The following is a 19436-nucleotide window of genomic DNA, read 5'->3' as shown; positions in this document are numbered from 1 at the left end:
TGGGGCATGCTGATCTGCAACAGAGTTAAACTGAGAGGTAAAACATTTAAAGATCTGAATCAGAGATAGAAGACACACCCTCCCAATCATACATCCCTAGGTCATATAGGAAATGTTGCTCATTGAAAGTTATGACATGTCTACGTGCATACCTCTAATACAGGCAATGGAACAATAGTCACAATGTTAATCTATATTTGAACCCCTGCTCTCATCCTTGGCCTCTGACCTTTAACCCCTGTCTGTAGTTAAATGGAGGAGCGGGACAGAAGCCGCTCCCCGTCCCGCAGGACCAGTCGGGTGGAGCAGGTGGTGGGGCGATGGCTACGACGCTCCAGGGATTCCAGCAGCAGGTTAGTACTAACCAGGCCGGCCACGTAACAGGGTTAGCTTTGGCATTATGCCCGACTAGTTTGGGTTTGACTGGGTTAGCCAGGGAGCTAGTAATGGGTTTGTCTGGGTTAGATCTGGGGGGTAGTAATGGTTTTGTCTAGGTTAGCCTGGGGGCTAGTAATGGTTTTGTCTAGGTTAGCCTGGGGGCTAGTAATGGTTTTGTCTAGGTTAGCCTGGGGGCTAGTAATGGGTTTGTCTAAATGGTTTTGTTTGGGTTAGCCTGGGGGCTAGTAATGGTTTTGTCTAGGTTAGCCTGGGGGCTAGTAATGGGTTTGTCTAAATGGTTTTGTTTGGGTTAGCCTGGGGGCTAGTAATGGTTTTGTCTAGGTTAGCCTGGGGGCTAGTAATGGGTTTGTCTAAATGGTTTTGTTTGGGTTAGGCCTGGTTATTCAAGGCAATATTCGACATCATCTGTAGCAGACTATTATGATGAAGTGTTTCCTTGTTTGTTTTGATTGGCTGATACCTTGCCTTCTGTTGTCCTCCCCTTTGATTGGATGACATCTCCATTTGTATGGTTCCCTGATTCTGATTGTCTGCTACCTTGTCCTCTGATTCTGGCTAATACCTGGTCTCTACCCCAATCAGAGAGCGTATCCTGGTAGATGGGAAGGCAGCTGCGGGGGGAGAGTCTAGCAGTCAGGACCAGAAGAACAACTACCCGGTTAGACTGACCGTCCAGATCCTACGAGACCCCCTCCTCAACACTCATGGACTCACCCTGACACCTCAGACACCCATACTGGTGCAGGACGTCACCCCAGGTAGGCTACATAACCTTTCTAGGGTTGGTGGGACAAAATCGTCCCACCTACATAACAGCCAGTGGAATCCCGTGGCGCGTTATTCAAATACCTTAGAAATGCTATTACTTCAATTTCTCAAACATATGACTATTTTACACCATTTTAAAGACAAGACTCTCGTTAATCTAACCACACTGTCCGATTTCAAAAAGGCTTTACAACGAAAGCAAAACATTAGATTATGTCAGCAGAGTACCCAGCCAGAAATAATCAGACACCCATTTTTCAAGCTAGCATATAATGTCACATAAAACCAAACCACAGCTAAATGCAGCACTAACCTTTGATGACCTTCATCAGATGACAATCCTAGGACATTATGTTATACAATACATGCATGTTTTGTTCAATTAAGTTCATATTTATATCAAAAAACAGCTTTTTACATTAGCATGTGACGTTCAGAACTAGCATACCCCCCGCAAACTTCCGGTGAATTGACTAAATTACTCACGATAAACGTTCACAAAAAACATAACAATTATATTAAGAATTATAGATACAGAACTCCTTTATGCACTCGCTATGTCCGATTTTAAAATAGCTTTTCGGTGAAAGCACATTTTGCAATATTCTGAGTAGATAGCCCAGCCATTAGGGGCTAGCTATTTAGACACCCACCAAGTTTAGCCCTCACCAAAGTCAGATTTACTATAAGAAATATTTGATTACCTTTGCTGTTCTTCATCAGAATGCACTCCCAGGACTTCTACTTCAATAACAAATGTTGGTTTGGTTCAAAATAATCCATAGTTATGTTCAAATATCCTCTGTTTTGTTCGTGCGTTCAAGACACTATCCGAAGTGTAAAGAAGGGTGACGCGCCCGACGCGTTTCGTGACAAAAAAATTCTAAATATTCCATTACCGTACTTCGAAGCATGTCAACCGCTGTTTAAAATCAATTTTTATGCCATTTTTCTCATAAAAAAGCGATAATATTCAGACCGGGAAACCCTGTTTTAGTACAAAGAGAGAGAAAATAAAAACATGGGGTCGCCTCGTGCACACGCCTCAGTCTCATTGTCCTCTGATAGACCACTTACCAAAGGCGCTAATGTTTTTCAGCCAGGGGCTGCAAAGACATGATCCAGCTTTTTTTCCGCCTTCTGAGAGCCTATGGGAGCCGTAGGAAGTGTCACGTTACAGCAAAGATCCAAAATTTTCAATAAAGAGAGTCAAGAAGCCCAAGGAATGGTCAGAGAGGGCACTTCCTGTACAGAATCTTCTCAGGTTTTTGCCTGCCATATGAGTTCTGTTATACTCACAGACACCATTCAAACAGTTTCAGAAACTTTAGGGTGTTTTCTATCCAAAGACAATAATTATATGCATATTTCTGGGCAGTAGTAATAACCAGATTAAATCGGGTACGTTTTTTTATCCGGCCGTGCAAATACTGCCCACTACCCTCAACAGGACAAACATGACATAGAGCTATCATAACCCTGACATAGGACTACATTGTCATGAGTTTGCCCCCTAGCCATAACAGGTTAACAATCAACATCTGATGAGAAAAACAGCAAGGGAAAGAAAACAACATATGGTTTCAGAGTCACTTGAAGATTTGATTTAATAATTTGGTTGGTTGGGTGGCAGAAATCAGACCAATTAGTTATGCTGTTGAATTCACGTGGCAGTCTTTTGACCAATCACCCTTTGCAAAACTGAGATCCTGGCAGTCTTGCTAGTTATTACTCCATTAGGTACAGGATCCAACTACATCCTCCAGAGCATCATAGTCTGGGTGGATGAGGTACCCCTCCGCCTCCCTGATCCACCCCAGAGCCTGACTCACGCTCGGATCACCCTCAGAGCCAGACCCCCCTCCTGGTTCTCACCCTGGTTTTCACCCTGGTCCTCATCACCCTCACCATCATTATCTAAACTCCAGTTGCGATGCTCCGTTCTGGGCTTGTCCAGCCTCTCTGGCTTGTTCAGACACTCTGCTCCGTCCTGAGTCCCCTCAGCCTCTTTGGTGGTGGTTCCATCCAGCTCTCTCCTCCAGGAGAGGCACAGTTGGCTCTGTAGGGCCTGGAGGGTCAGGGGGGTGATGGCAGCATCAAGGCCTAGGGTGGTGCCCCCGAGCCTGGGTAAGGTGGGGTCTGAGTGTCCCTTCTTTACCCTGGAGGAGGAGGTGGACCATTGGGCCTTAAGGAGATCATGTATCATCTCAGACCCCATGTACCTCTCCAAAAACCTGGGACACTCCTCTTCTTCCTTCTCCTTTCTCTCATCCCCCTATCCATCTCTCACTGGGGGCTGTGTTTGAGGGGCTGGTGTGCATGAGTGTGTCGAGGGAGGGATTTGATGGAGGGAGGGGGTCCACAGAGGAGGAAAGACTGAAAGATGCCAGGAGAAACTAGGAATGATGGGTAAGAGAAGAGGGAGGAACATCTGCATTCTGGTCAATGGAACGTTTGCATTCTGGTCAATGGAACGTCTGCATTCTGGTCAATGGAACGTCTGCATTCTGGTCAATGGAACATCTGCATTCTGGTCAATGGAACGTCTGCATTCTGGGCAATGGAACTTCTGCATTCTGGTCAATGGAACGTCTGCATTCTGGTCAATGGAACGTCTGCATTCTGGGCAATGGAACGTCTGCATTCTGGGCAATGGAACGTCTGCATTCTGGGCAATGGAACGTCTGCATTCTGGGCAATGGAACGTCTGCATTCTGGTCAATGGAACGTCTGCATTCTGGTCAATGGAACGTTCCATTGACTCCTTTACCACATCTATGATCAAATTGTAGAATCCGATTGTGATGTCATTGAGATTGATTTTCATTGACAGGCTGTACAGAAAAGGGTTGAGGGGTTTTGTGTTGTTCCATAGGCTCCATTAGGGTTTGTGTTGTTAAGCCCAGGTGGAGACTGAGGGTGAGTCGTTAATGGCACCCAATTCCCTATATAGTGTACTACTTTTGACCAGAGTCCTAGTAGTGCCCTATAGAGAATAGGGTGCCATTTGGGACGCAGTGAGAGGAGGGGGAATGTTGCTGAGCTAGTGGAAGTATCGCTGGTGTGTGTGTGGTGGTGGTTACAGTAATGAGAGGAACGGTTAATGGGAGATCAATAGGACAACAAAGGGTTTATCGTCATATGCAAATAGTACCTACAGTAGGGCCCTGTGTGTATGGATGTATATAGACTACCCTGACAGACCTACCTTATATAGACTACCCTTACAGACCTACTGTATATAGACTAACCTCACAGACCTACTGTATATAGACTACCCTCACAGACCTACTGTATATAGACCATCCTCACAGACCTACTGTATATAGACTACCCTCACAAACCTACTGTATATAGATTACCCTCACAGACCTACTGTATATAGACTACCCTCAGATATCTACTGTAAATAGATTACCCTTACAGACCTACTGTATATAGACTACCCTCAAATCAAATGTATTTATAAAGCCCTTCTTACATCAGCTGATGTCACAAAGTGCAGTACAGAAACCCAGCCTAAAACCCCAAACAGCAAGCAATGCAGGAGTAGTAGCACGGTGGCTAGGAAAAACTCCCTTGAAAGCCCAGAACCTAGGAAGAAACCTAGAGAGGAACCAGGCTCTGAGGGGTGGCCAGTCCTCTTCTGGCTGTGCCAGGTGGAGATTATAACAGAACATGGCCAAGATGTTCAAATGTTCATAGATGACCAGCAGGGTCAAATAATAATAATCACAGTGTTTGTCGAGGATGCAACAGGTCAGCACCTCAGGAGTAAATATCAGTTGGCTTTTCATAGCCGATCATTCAGAGTATCTCTACCGCTCCTGCTGTCTCTAGAGAGTTGAAAACTGCAGGTCTGGGACAGGTAGCACGTCCGGTGAACAGGTCAGGGTTCCATAGCCGCAGGCAGAACAGTTGAAACTGGAGCAGCAGAACGGCCAGGTGGACTGGGGACAGCAAGGAGTCATCATGCCAGGTAGTCCTGAGGCATGGTCCTAGGGCTCAGGTCCTCCAAGAGAGAGAAAGAGAGAAAGAAAGCGGGAAAGAGAGAGAAAGAGAGAGAGAGAATTAGAGAGAGCATACTTAAATTCTGACTGACCCTAGCCCCTCGACACATAAACTACTGCAGCATAAATACTGGAGGCTGAGACAGGAGGGGTCGGGAGACACTGTGGCCCCATCCGACGATACTCCCGGACAGGGCCAAACAGGCCTACTGTAAATAGATTACCCCCACAGACCAACTGTATGTAGACTACCCACACAGACCTACTGTATATAGACTACCCTCACAGACCTACTGTATATAGTTGCAATTGTGAACAATAGCCATATCAGACATTAGATACATCATATTGGCCAATCATATGCCCAACAGAGAAAAATATCAGTCAGATAATGGACAGTATTTGAGTTTATTAGGATCCCCATTAGCCCACTCCAATGATGACAGCTAGTCTAACTGGGGACAGCCAGTCTAACTGGGGACAGCTAGTCTAACTGGGGACAGCTAGTCTAACTGGGGACAGCTAGTCTTACTGGGGACAGCTAGTCTTACTGGGGACAGCTAGTCTTACTGGGGACAGCTAGTCTAACTGGGGACAGCTAGTCTAACTGGGGACAGCTAGTCTTACTGGGGACAGCTAGTCTTACTAGGGACAGCTAGTCTTACTGGGGACAGCTAGTCTAACTGGGGACAGCTAGTCTAACTGGAGACAGCTAGTCTTACTGGGGACAGCTAGTCTAACTGGGTACAGCTAGTCTAACTGGGTACAGCTAGTCTAACTGGGGACAGCTAGTCTTACTGGGGACAGCTAGTCTAACTGGGGACAGCTAGTCTAACTGGGGACAGCTAGTCTTACTGGGGACAGCTAGTCTAACTGGGTACAGCTAGTCTAATTGGGGACAGCTAGTCTTACTGGGGACAGCTAGTCTTACTGGGTTCCGACACATAATGTGAAAGAAATTACAGACAAAAGACTTTACAATTTACATACATTGAATAACATTAGCATGTAGTGTGTGTGCATCTATCAGTTACACACACGTCAGTACATACACACAACCAGTAGGTCACATGTCAGTACATACACACAACCAGTAGGTCACATTGGGGAGAGGCGTTGTGCCATGAGGTGTTGCTTTATTTGTTTTTTGAAACCACGTTTGCTGTTTATCTGCACCACATCAGATGGACACACACATACTACAGATAGTAACGGCCGGGGTGTGAGTGGCCCCCTGAGTCTGGGCTCTCTGGCACTGATCTCAGTAATACCACCATCTGTCTCTGTCTCTCTGTCCCTGTTGCTCTGCCCTCTCTCCTGTTGACTCATAAACCCTGAGAGATCGAGAGAGAGAGACAGAGAGAGTGAGAGTGAGGGTGAGAGTATGAGTGAGAGAGAGAGAGGAGAGAGAGAGAGAGAGAGAGAGAGAGAGAGAGAGAGAGAGAGAGAGAGAGAGAGAGAGAAGAGAGAGAGAGAGAGAGAGAGAGAGAGAGGAGAGAGTGAGAGAGTGAGAGAGTGAGAGAGTGAGAGAGTGAGAGAGAGCAAGAGAGAGACAGAGAGAGAGAGAGACAGAGAGACAGAGAGGTCTCTTGGTGTTTTGGAAATAAATAGATCTTTGGAAGCCTTTATCAGCAATGATCTGTTATATACCCTGTTGATCAAGATGATGAGGAAGAGGAATCTGTGTGTATGTTTGTGTGTGTGGGTAGCGGGGCCGGCTGATGGAAGGCTAGTCCCTGGCGACCAGGTCGTAAAGATCAACAATGTGGCCGTCGACGACCTGACCCCAGAGCAAGCGGCTGACCTCATCAGGTACAATAACACACACGCACAAACACACACACACATCCATGCATACACACTCACAAACACAACAGCATTTATTCCTCATATTGACCCCCTCTCTCTCTCTTCCTCTCTCTCTCTTCCTCTCCCTCCCCCTAGGGAGTGTCAGTACTCTGTGATGATAACGGTCCTCAGAAACTCAGCGGTGAGTCACTATGTTTTCCATGTTGTATTCTTCCTTCAGTTAGCAGTTGCTCTCTTCACCAACAGAGAAACCACACACACCCCCAGGTGCTCCATCATGGTTCCCCACAGGCAGCAGAGTGTTGTCACAACCTTTATTATGACCTAGTAGTGTGGCCTTGACGTGTGTGTGTGTGTGTCTGCTTGCTTGCGTGTTGATGAATGGGCAACTACAGATATTTTTAACAACACACTTTATCCATCAGGAACACTGACTCTTTTCAACAACCCCCACACAGTTGTATCCATCAGGAACACTGACTCTTTTCAACAACCCCTACACAGTTTTATCCATCAGGAACACTGACTCTTTTCAACAACCCCCACACAGTTGTATCCATCAGGAACACTGACTCTTTTCAACAACCCCCACACAGTTGTATCCATCAGGAACACTGACTCTTTTCAACAACCCCCACACAGTTGTATCCATCAGGAACACTGACTCTTTTCAACAACCCCCACACAGTTGTATCCATTAGGAACACTGACTCTTTTCAACAACCCCCACACAGTTGTATCCATCAGGAACACTGACTCTTTTCAACAACCCCTACACAGTTTTATCCATCAGGAACACTGACTCTTTTCAACAACCCCCACACAGTTGTATCCATCAGGAACACTGACTCTTTTCAACAACCCCCACACAGTTGTATCCATCAGGAACACTGACTCTTTTCAACAACCCCCACACAGTTGTATCCATCAGGAACACTGACTCTTTTCAACAACCCCCACACAGTTGTATCCATTAGGAACACTGACTCTTTTCAACAACCCCCACACAGTTTTACCCATTAGGAACACTGACTCTTTTCAACAACCCCCACACAGTTGTATCCATTAGGAACACTGACTCTTTTCAACAACCCCCACACAGTTGTATCCATTAGGAACACTCCCTGGATGTGTTGCAGTGGTTGGCGTTATCTACAGTGGAGAAACCACTTCATAACCACAACAGTAACAATATTAGTGATTAAGTTTTCAGTTTACATGAAAGTAACATTTAGGTTTGTCTGAGATTAGTGTCTCTGAGGTTCTGTTGTTTATCAGCCTGTTGGGTTGATCAGTCAGATTAGTGTCTCTGAGGTTCTGTTGTTTATCAGCCTGTTGGGTTGATCAGTCAGATTAGTGTCTCTGAGGTTCTGTTGTTTATCAGCCTGTTGGGTTGATCAGTCAGATTAGTGTCTCTGAGGTTCTGTTGTATATCAGCCTGTTGGGTTGATCAGTCAGATTAGTGTCTCTGAGGTTCTGTTGTTTATCAGCCTGTTGGGTTGATCAGTCAGATTAGTGTCTCTGAGGTTCTGTTGTATATCAGCCTGTTGGGTTGATCAGTCAGATTAGTGTCTCTGAGGTTCTGTTGTATATCAGCCTGTTGGGTTGATCAGTCAGATTAGTGTCTCTGAGGTTCTGTTGTATATCAGCCTGTTGGGTTGATCAGTCAGATTAGTGTCTCTGAGGTTCTGTTGTATATCAGCCTGTTGGGTTGATCAGTCAGATTAGTGTCTCTGAGGTTCTGTTGTATATCAGCCTGTTGGGTTGATCAGTCAGATTAGTGTCTCTGAGGTTCTGTTGTATATCAGCCTGTTGGGTTGATCAGTCAGATTAGTGTCTCTGAGGTTCTGTTGTATATCAGCCTGTTGGGTTGATCAGTCAGATTAGTGTCTCTGAGGTTCTGTTGTTTATCAGCCTGTTGGGTTGATCAGTCAGATTAGTGTCTCTGAGGTTCTGTTGTATATCAGCCTGTTGGGTTGATCAGTCAGATTAGTGTCTCTGAGGTTCTGTTGTTTATCAGCCTGTTGGGTTGATCAGTCAGATTAGTGTCTCTGAGGTTCTGTTGTATATCAGCCTGTTGGGTTGATCAGTCAGATTAGTGTCTCTGAGGTTCTGTTGTATATCAGCCTGTTGGGTTGATCAGTCAGATTAGTGTCTCTGAGGTTCTGTTGTTTATCAGCCTGTTGGGTTGATCAGTCAGATTAGTGTCTCTGAGGTTCTGTTGTTTATCAGCCTGTTGGGTTGATCAGTCAGATTAGTGTCTCTGAGGTTCTGTTGTATATCAGCCTGTTGGGTTGATCAGTCAGATTAGTGTCTCTGAGGTTCTGTTGTATATCAGCCTGTTGGGTTGATCAGTCAGATTAGTGTCTCTGAGGTTCTGTTGTATATCAGCCTGTTGGGTTGATCAGTCAGATTAGTGTCTCTGAGGTTCTGTTGTATATCAGCCTGTTGGGTTGATCAGTCAGATTAGTGTCTCTGAGGTTCTGTTGTATATCAGCCTGTTGGGTTGATCAGTCAGATTAGTGTCTCTGAGGTTCTGTTGTATATCAGCCTGTTGGGTTGATCAGTCAGATTAGTGTCTCTGAGGTTCTGTTGTATATCAGCCTGTTGGGTTGATCAGTCAGATTAGTGTCTCTGAGGTTCTGTTGTATATCAGCCTGTTGGGTTGATCAGTCAGATTAGTGTCTCTGAGGTTCTGTTGTATATCAGCCTGTTGGGTTGATCAGTCAGATTAGTGTCTCTGAGGTTCTGTTGTTTATCAGCCTGTTGGGTTGATCAGTCAGATTAGTGTCTCTGAGGTTCTGTTGTATATCCACTACCTGTTAGTTTTCAGATCTAGATTTTTTAGGGTTTACTGACACTTGATTTAGATAGGTATAGAAACAGATGGAGATACAGGAAGGAGGCAGACACAACATGAAGGAAGGAGAAGGGGTGTGAACCCAGGTAGGGAGAGGAGTATGTTATTTGTCTATGCTGGGAGCATTACAGGTAAACCACAGGCTCTGCAGTCTGTACCCTTGTGCCTTTTGGAAACTCTGTCTAATTTCTCCTACTGTGGTTTCTCAGGGACCCAAGTCCTAATTTCTCCTCCTGTGGTTTCTCAGGGACTCAAGTCCTAATTTCTCCTCCTGTGGTTTCTCAGGGACCCAAGTCTTCCTTCATCACCCCAGAGAAGAGAGCTAAACTCCGGTCCAACCCAGTCAAAGTTCGCTTTGCTGAGGAGGTTGAAGTCAACAGTCACTCTCAGGTACGTCAGACTCTTATGACACCCTATTGTCAATGCATGACGTGTTATAAGCCCTTTATGAAGCTGTTGTGTCATATCTGTCCAGGATTCATGTATAATCTACTCTATGTAGTGACTTTTAAAGCACCAGATGGACATGTCTGTAAATGCTTTATGGAGCTTACATGACTGCTGTATGTAGCTAGTCACAAGTGGTTTATCTCTCAGCCATGTAACAACCCTATATTCCTCCCTATCCTCACTGCTTGGCTTGGAAACCCAGTTCACGGTGATTTAGATGTCCTGTCCCTTTCCTGTAAATACACGTGAGGAGGAAGGTTCTCCCTGGAGGACTCCATACAGAAAGGAACGGTTGAGATAAGGGGGGGCGGGGGGGTGGACCACAAGCTTCCGCTAGTGATCAGAGACAGAGGCTGCATCTCAAGTCCCTAAATAGTGCACTACTGTTGACCAGAGCCCTATTCCCTATATAGTGCACTACTGTTGACCAGAGCCCTATTCCCAATATAGTGCACTACTGTTGACCAGAGCCCTATTCCCTATATAGTGCACTACTGTTGACCAGAGCCCTATTCCCTATATAGTGCACTACTGTTGACCAGAGCCCTATTCCCTATATAGTGCACTACTGTTGACCAGAGCCCTATTCCCAATATAGTGCACTACTGTTGACCAGTGCCCTATTCCCTATATAGTGCACTACTGTTGACCAGAGCCCTATTCCCTATATAGTGTACTACTGTTGACCAGAGCCCTATTCCCTATATAGTGTACTACTGTTGACCAGAACTTTGGCATATAGGATATAGGGTTCCATTTGGGACTCAACCTGAGACAGAGTGGTCGTATCGAGGGCTGGATGATTCCCTGATTACAGAAGAATACGCTGAGTGTACAAAACATTAGGAAAACTTGCTCTTTCCATGAGATAGACTGACCAGGTGAATCCAGGTGAAAGATAGGATCCCTTGTTGATGTCACCTGTTAAATCCACTTCAATCAGTGTAGATGACGGGAGGAGACAGGTGAGAATAATTTTCAAGCCTTGAGACCATTGAAACATGGATTGTGTGTGTACCATTCAAAGGGTGAATGGGCCAGACAACAGATTTAAGTGCCTTTGAACGGGGTTTAGTAGTAGGTGCCAGGAACACCAGTTTGTGTCAAGAACTGCAACGCTGCTGGGTTTTTCACACTCAACAGTTTCTCGTGTGTATTAAGAATGGTTCATCACCCAAAGGACATCCATCCAACTTGAAACAACTGTGGAAAGCATTGGAGTCAACATGGGCCAGCCTCCCTGTGGAACGCTATTAACACATCGTAGAGTCCATAACCTGATAAATTGAGGCTGTTTTGAGGGCAAAGGGAGGGTGCAACTCAATGTTAGGAAGGAGTTGTTCATGTTCTGTATACTCAGTGTAAACACACTATTAACGATTAGAGGGGAGCGGAGAGAGAAGGGTGGAGGGGGAGAGAGAGAGAGAAAGAGAGAAGGGTGGAGGGGGAGAGAGAGAGAGAGAGAGAGAGAGAGAGAGAGAGAGAGAGAGAGAGAGAGAGAGAGAGAGAGAGAGAGAGAGAGAGAGAGAGAGAGAGAGAGAGAGAGAGAGAGAGAGAGAGAGAGAGAGAGGAGAGAGAGAGAGAGAGAGAGAGAGAGAAAGCGAGAGAGAGAGAACAACAGGAAGAGATTGAGTGGTTGGATCAATGCCAGTCTGATTCCCTTCAGAACAGCTGTGATTACAGAAGAATAATGTATTGAAAGGGGGGAGGAAGAGGAGAAAGGGGGTGAGAGGAGGAACATGAAAAACACAGTATAATAGACAGAGAGACAGATGGAGAAAGACAGAGAGGCATATATATATATATAGAGAGAGAGACAGATGGAGAAAGACAGATATATATATATATATATATAGAGAGAGAGAGAAAGAGAACCTATATTTATGTTTATTTATTTTTAACTATTTGACTGTTTGCACATCATTACAACATTGTTTATAGACAATATGACATTTGAAATGTCTTTATTCTTTTGGAATTGTGTAAGTTTAATGTTTACTGTTAATTTTTAGTTGTTAATTTCACTTTTGTTTATTATCTATTTCACTTGCTTAGGCAATGTTAACATACAGTTGAAGTCGGAAGTTTACATACACTTAGGTTGGAGTCATTAAAACTGGTTTTTCAACCACTCCACAAATTTCTTGTTAACAAACTATAGTTTTGGCAAGTCGGTTAGGACATCTACCTTGTGCATGACACAAGCAATTTTTCCAATAATTGTTTACAGACAGATTATTTCACTTATAATTCACTGTATCACAATTCCAGTGGGTAAGAAGTCAACATACACTAAGTTTACTGTGCCTTTAAACAGCTTGGAAAATTCCAGAAAATTATGTCATGGCTTTAGAAGCTTCTCATAGGCTAATTGACATAATTTGAGTCAATTGGAGGTGTACCTGTGGGTGTATTTCAAGGCCTACCTTGAAACTCAGTGCAAAGGACCTTGTGAAGATGCTGGAGGAAACAGGTACAAAAGTATCTATATCCACAGTAAAACGAGTCCTATATCAAAATAACCTGAAAGGCCACTCAGCGAGGAAGAAGCCAGTGCTCCAAAACCTCCATAAAAAAGCCAGACTACGGTTTGAAACTGCACATGGGGACAAAGATCATACTTCTTCGAAAAATGTCCTCTGGTCTGATGAAACAAAAATGTAACTGTTTGGCCATAACGACAATCATTATGTTTGGAGGAAACAGGAGGAGGCTTGCAAGCCGAAGATCACCATCCCAACCTTGAAGCACAGGGGTGGCAGTATCATGTTGTGAGGGTGCTTTGCTGTAGGTGGGACTGGTGCGCTTCACAAAATAGATGGCATCATGAGGATTGAAAATTATGTGGATATATTGAAGCAACATCTCAAGACATCAGTCAGGAAGTTAAAGCTTGGTCGCAAATGGGTCTTCCAAATGGACAATGACCCCAAGTATGCTTCCAAAGTTGTGGCAAATGGCTTAAGGACATCAAAGTCAAGGTATTGGAGTGGCCATTACAAACCCTGACCTCAATCCTATTGAAAATGTGTGGGCAGAACTGAAAAATCTTGTGGGAGCAAGGAGGCCTACACACCTGACTCAGTTACACCAGCTCTGTCAGGAGGAATGGGCCAACATTCACCCAACTTGTTGTGGAAGGCTACCCGAAACGTTTGGCCCAAGTTAAACAATTTAACTTCTTGGGGCTATGTGGGACGCTAGCGTGCCACCCGTGGTGCACCCTATCAACAGCAGGTGCATTTCAAGAGCGGCAAATTTGAAACCAAATAAATGTCAAAATTCAATTTTTCAAACATACAACTATCTTACACCCTTTGAAAGATAAACATCTCCTTAATCTAACCACGTTGTCCGATTTCAAAAAGGTTTTACGGTGAATGCATAAAGTTAGATTATGTTAGGAGAGTACATTGACAATAGCTGTGTGTAATGTTTTGTCAATTCAAAGACAGGCGTCACCAAAACCATAAAACCAGCTAAAATGATGCACTAACCTTTGACAATCTGCATCAGATGACACTCCTATGACATTATGTTAGACAATACATGCATTTTTAGTTCTATCAAGTTCATATTTATATCCAAAAACAGCGGTTTACTATGGCGTTGATGTTCAGGAAATTGTTTCCCTCCAATAACCGGCAGTCAAGTCAGCACCACAAATTAAATAATTAAAATTAGAAAACATTGGTAAAATATTATATTGTCATTTAAAGAATTATAGATTTACATCTCTTGAACGCAATCAACTTGCCAGATTTAAAAATAACCTTACTGGGAAATCACACTTTGCAATAATCTGAGCACTGCGCCCAGAAAAATACGCTTTGCTATACAGAGAAACGGCCATGTTGGAGAGATCTAAAATCGAAAATACTATGTAAATAATCCATTACCTTTGATTCTCTTCATCAGATGTCACTTCCAGGAATCCCAGGTCCATAACGAATGTAGTTTTGTTCAAAAAAGCTCATCATTTATATCCAAAAAGCTCCGTGTTGTTAGCACATGATCTAAGCCAGCCGGACTTCTCGTCATGAACGAGGGGAAAAAATATATTTACGTTCGTTCAAACATGTCAAACGTTGTATAGCATGAATCATTAGTGCCTTTTTTTAACCAGAACATGAATAATATTCAAGGTGGACGAATGCATTCTCTTTTATAACGTATTGGAACGAGGGTACCCAACATCAACTTGCGCGCCAGAGTCTAATCGGCCATCACCGTTCCATGGCTCTTGTTCGGTCAGATCTCACAGTAAAAGACTCAAAACACTTTGTAAAGGCTGGTGACATCTAGTGGAAGCAATAGGAAGTGCCAAAACATTAATCAACCCCTGTGTGTTTCAATGGCATAGGCTTAAAGGTAATTCAACACATCAGGTATCCACTTCCTGTCAGAAAATGTCTCAGGGTTTTGCCTGCCAAATGAGTTCTGTTATACTCACAGACACCATTCAAACAGTTTTAGAAACTTTAGGGTGTTTTCTATCCATATATAATAAGTATATGCATATTCTAGTTACTGGGTAGGATTAGTAACCAGATTAAATCGGGTACGTTTTTTTTATCCAGCCGTGAAAATACTGCCCCCTAGCCCCAACAGGTTAAAGGTAATGCTACCAAATACAAATTGAGTGTATGTAAACTTCTGACCCACTGGGAATGTGATGAAAGAAATAAAAGCTGAAATAAATAATTCTCTCTGCTATTATTCTGACATTTCACATTCTTAAAATAAAGTGTTGATCCTAACTGGCCTAGAACAGGGAATTTTTACTAGGATTAAATGTCAGGAATTGTGAAAAACTGAGTTTAAATGTATTTGGCTAAGGTGTATGTAAACTTCCGACTTCAGCTGTACGTTTCCCATGCCAATAAATCACTTACATTGAATTGAGAGAGACAGAGACAGATAGACAGAGAGAGAGAGAAAGAGAGAGAGAGAGACAGTGGGATATGCGTCAACAGAAACCTTGGGAAAATCCTCTGCATTATGATTAACATCAGACGCGTACATTTCCTCTGCAAAAACAATGTACTGAGCAAACGTCAAATTTGCTTTTTACCAAATTACCAAATAACAGACCACATATTCACCCTGCAGACCTTAATTGACAAAAATGTTTTTTTCACATTTTAGTCATTTAGCAGACTTTTTTATCCAGAGCGACTTACAGTAGAGTGCATACATTTTTACATACTGGCCCCTCGTGAGAATCAAACCCACAACCCTGGCGTTGCAAGTGCCATGCTATACCAACTGAGCTACAGTGGGACAAACAAACAAAACAAAGGCAAAGTCTTCTCATGCTTTGTTGATTTCAAAAAAGCTTTTGATTTGGCACGAAGGCCTGCTATACAAATTGATGGAAAGTTGTGTGGGGGGAGAAACATACAATATTATAAAATCCATGTACACAAACAACAAGTGTGCGGTTAAAATTGGAAAAAACACACATTTCTTTCCACAGGGCCAGGGGGTGAGACAGGGATGCAGCTTAAGCCCCACTCTCTTCAACATATATATCAATGAATTGGCAAGGGGTCTGCAGCACCCGGCCTCACCCTACTAGAATCTGAAGTCAAATGTCTACTGTTTTCTGATGATCTGGTGCTTCTGTCCCCAACCAAGGAGGGCCTACAGCAGCACCTAGATCTTCTGAACAGATTCTGTCAGACCTGGACTCTGACTGTAAATCAAAAAGGTCCCAGGACCACGAATACAAATTCAATCTAGACATTGTTGCCCCAGATCACACAAAAACTATACAGTTGAAGTCGAAAGTTTACATACACCTTAGCTAAACACATTTAAACTCAGTTTTCACAATTCCTGACATTTAATCCTTGTAAAAATTCCTTGTCTTAAGTCAGTTAGGATCACCACTTTATTTTAAGAATGTGAAATGTCAGAATAATAGTAGTGAGAATGATTTATTTCAGCATTAATTTCTTTCATCACATTCCCAGTGGGTCAGAAGTTTACATACACTCAATTAGTATTTGGTATCATTGCCTTTAAATTGTTTAACTTGGGTCAAACATTTTGGGTAGCCTTCAACAAGCTTCCCACAATAAGTTGGGTGAATTTCGCCCCATTCCTCCCGACAGAGCTGGTGTAATGGTGTAAGTGAGTCAAGTTTGTAGGCCTCCTTGCTCGCACATGCTTTTTCAGCTCTGCCCACAAATTTTCTATAGGATGGAGCTCAGGACTTTGTGATGGTCACTCCAATACCTTGACTTTCTTGTCCTTAAGCCATTTTGCCACAACGTTGGGTGGAGTGGATGTATATATATATAGAGAGAGAGAAGGGTGAAGGGAGGGAGCGGAACGAGAGAATGAAAGGGGTCATTGTCCATTGGGAAGACCCACTTCCTGACTGATGTCTTGAGATGTTGCTTCAATATATCCACATAATTTTCAATCCTCATGATGCCATCTATTTTGTGAAGTGCATCAGTCCTTCCTGCAGCAAAGCACCCACACAACATGATGCTGTCACCCCCGTGATTCAAGGTTGGGATGGTGTTCTTCGGCTTGCAAGCCTCCCCCTTTTTCCTCCAAACATAAAGATAGTCATTATGGCCAAACAGTTCTATTTTTGTTTCATCAGAACAGAGGACATTTCTCCAAAAAGTATGATCTTTGTCCCCATGTGCAGTTTCAAACCGTAGTGTGGCTTTTTATTGAGGTTTTGGAGCAGTGGCTTCATCCTTGCTGAGCAGCCTTTCAGATTATGTTGATATAGGACTCGTTTTACTGTGGATATAGATACTTTTGTACCTGTTTCCTCCAGCATCTTCACAAAGTCCTTTGCTGTTGTTCTGGGATTGATTTGCACTTTTCGCACCAAAGTACGTTCATCTCTAGGAGAGAACGCGTCTCCTTCCTGAAGGGTAAGACGGCTGTGTGGTCCCATGGTGTTTATACTTGCTTACTATTGTTGCTACACATTAACTTGGTACCTTGAGGCGTTTGGAAATTGCTCCCAAGGATGAACCAGACTTGTGGAGGTCTACAATTTTTTTTTTTAGGTCTTGGCTGATTTCTTTTGATTTTCCCATCATGTCAAGCAAAGAGGCACTGAGTTTGAAGGTAGGCCTTGAAATACACCCACAGGTACACCTCCAATTGACTCAAATGATTTCAATTAGCCAATCAGAAGCTTCTAAAGCCATGACATAATTTTCTGGAATTTTTCAGGCTGTTTAAAGGCACAGTCAACTTAGTGTATGTTGACTTCTTACCCACTGGAATTGTGATACAGTGAATTTGAAGTGAAATAACCTGTCTGTAAACAATTGTTGGGAAAATGACTTGTGTCGTGCGCACAAAGTAGATGTCCTAACCCACTTGCCAAAACTATACTTTGTTTAACAAGAAATTTGTGGGGTGGTTGAAAAACGAGTTTTAATGACTCCAACCTAAGTGTATGTACATTTCCGACTTCAACTCTACAAATCTCGGCCTAAACATCAGCACCACAGGTAACTTCTACAAAGCTGTGAACGATCTGAGAGACAAGGCAAGAAGTGCCTACTATGCCATCAAAAGGAACATAAAATTCGACATACCAAGGATCTTGCTAAAAATACTTGAATCAGTTATAGAACCCTTTGCCCTTTATGGTTGTGAGCTCTGGGGTCCGCTCACCAAACAAGAATTCACAAAATGGGACAAACACCATATTGACACTCTGCATGCAGAATTCTGCTAAAATGTACAACGTAAAACACCAAATGATGCATGTCTTTATTCTTCTGGAACTTTTGTAAGTGTAATGTTTACAGTTCATTTTTTGTTGTTTATTATTTATTGCACTTGCTTTGGCTATGTAAACATATGTTTGCCATGCCAATAAAGCCCTTAATGTGAAATAGAAATTGAGAGACAGAGAGAGAGGCAGACATCCACTCTAAAACGTAAAGGTTCCTGGAGCGTCCTTTAGGGGTTCTTCATATAACCCCTTTTAATGGATCCTCAACAACAACAACAAAATACTATTATTATTAATAATAATACGCACAACAGTAACACAATATTTTAGTTTTTAGTGTTTATTATGATCCTAAAATGACATAAACAAATATGAAAAGATAGATGGTATCATCATAAAACAATATCAATACCTTAAATTGAGGAGATCTTTACATTGTTCAATTAAGTTCCTACACATGCTGTCCTTTCAAATTCAAATCCAAACGTTTCAGTTGGGCAGTTAGGTTCCTGCAAGAACCCCCACCAACTAATGAGGTTCCTCGATGAACCCCACCTCCTATGGGGTTCTTGGAAGAACCTTTTTGGGGGCAATTTTCAGTGCCAAGAACCCTAAGGTTGTTCCAAGAACTTAGAAGAACTTAGAAGAACCATTATTGAGTGCCATTTGGGAGTCATTCAGAGTGTTTAATGTTAGCTGAGCTGTCATCACCACAAGCTCAGGTAGCTTACCTTTCAAAACACTTATTTGTCCCCCCCTTCTCTAATATTTATCTGATATCAGTAAAGTATTTAGCTAATAATAACACACCCTTATTTCCTGATTATTCTGGTTTCCAGGGCAACTCGCTGCTCTTCCTCCCCAACGTTCTAAAGGTGTATCTGGAGAACGGACAGACCAAGGCCTTCAAGTTTGAACCCAACACCACTGTCAAGGTAACTATATCATACACATACTACAGTATCATATTATAAGTATAATCCTGATGATACTACTAATATAATAGACAGACCAAGGCCCAACACCCTTGTTAAGATAACTTTATTTTACTATATGATACCACACTGCTTCGACACCATATTCAACCAAATATTTATTTATACATTTCTTAATTCCATTATTTTACTTTTAGATTTGTGTGTATAGTTGTGAATTGTTATATACCACGGCACTGTTGGAGCTATGAACACAAGCATTTCACTACACCCGAAATAACATCTCCTAAATTTGTGTATGTGACCAATAAAATTTGATTTGATTTGTTAAGGAACTATACTGGGGCGCGTTGGGCCAGTAACCGAAAGGTTGCTAGATCGAATCCCCGAGCTCACAAAATAAAACTCTGTTGTTCTGCCCCTGAACAAGGCAGTTAACCCAGTGTTCCCCGGTAGGCCGTCATTGTAAATAAGAATTT

The 19436-nt window shown here is 43.0% G+C and overlaps 1 protein-coding gene across 1 annotated transcript in view; it reads left to right on the top strand.

The window, feature by feature from the left end:
- The first annotated feature begins 252 nt into the window (after positions 1-252).
- Positions 253-19436, top strand: part of LOC106594451 (uncharacterized) — a 57506-nt gene continuing 38322 nt past the window's right edge. Inside the window, exons 1-6 of the mRNA XM_082978609.1 lie at positions 253-353; positions 982-1157; positions 6887-6989; positions 7122-7167; positions 10132-10236; positions 18862-18957. Coding sequence (XP_082834735.1) covers positions 253-353; positions 982-1157; positions 6887-6989; positions 7122-7167; positions 10132-10236; positions 18862-18957 — 627 coding nt within the window. The remainder of the gene's footprint in view (positions 354-981; positions 1158-6886; positions 6990-7121; positions 7168-10131; positions 10237-18861; positions 18958-19436) is intronic.

The sequence above is a fragment of the Salmo salar genome, chromosome 08 (assembly GCF_965601325.2).
Source record: "Salmo salar chromosome 08, fSalSal1, whole genome shotgun sequence".
Classification (NCBI taxonomy): Eukaryota; Metazoa; Chordata; class Actinopteri; order Salmoniformes; family Salmonidae; genus Salmo; species Salmo salar.
The sequence above is the reverse complement of the archived record's forward strand: the minus strand, read 5'-3'. Positions and strand labels throughout refer to the sequence as shown.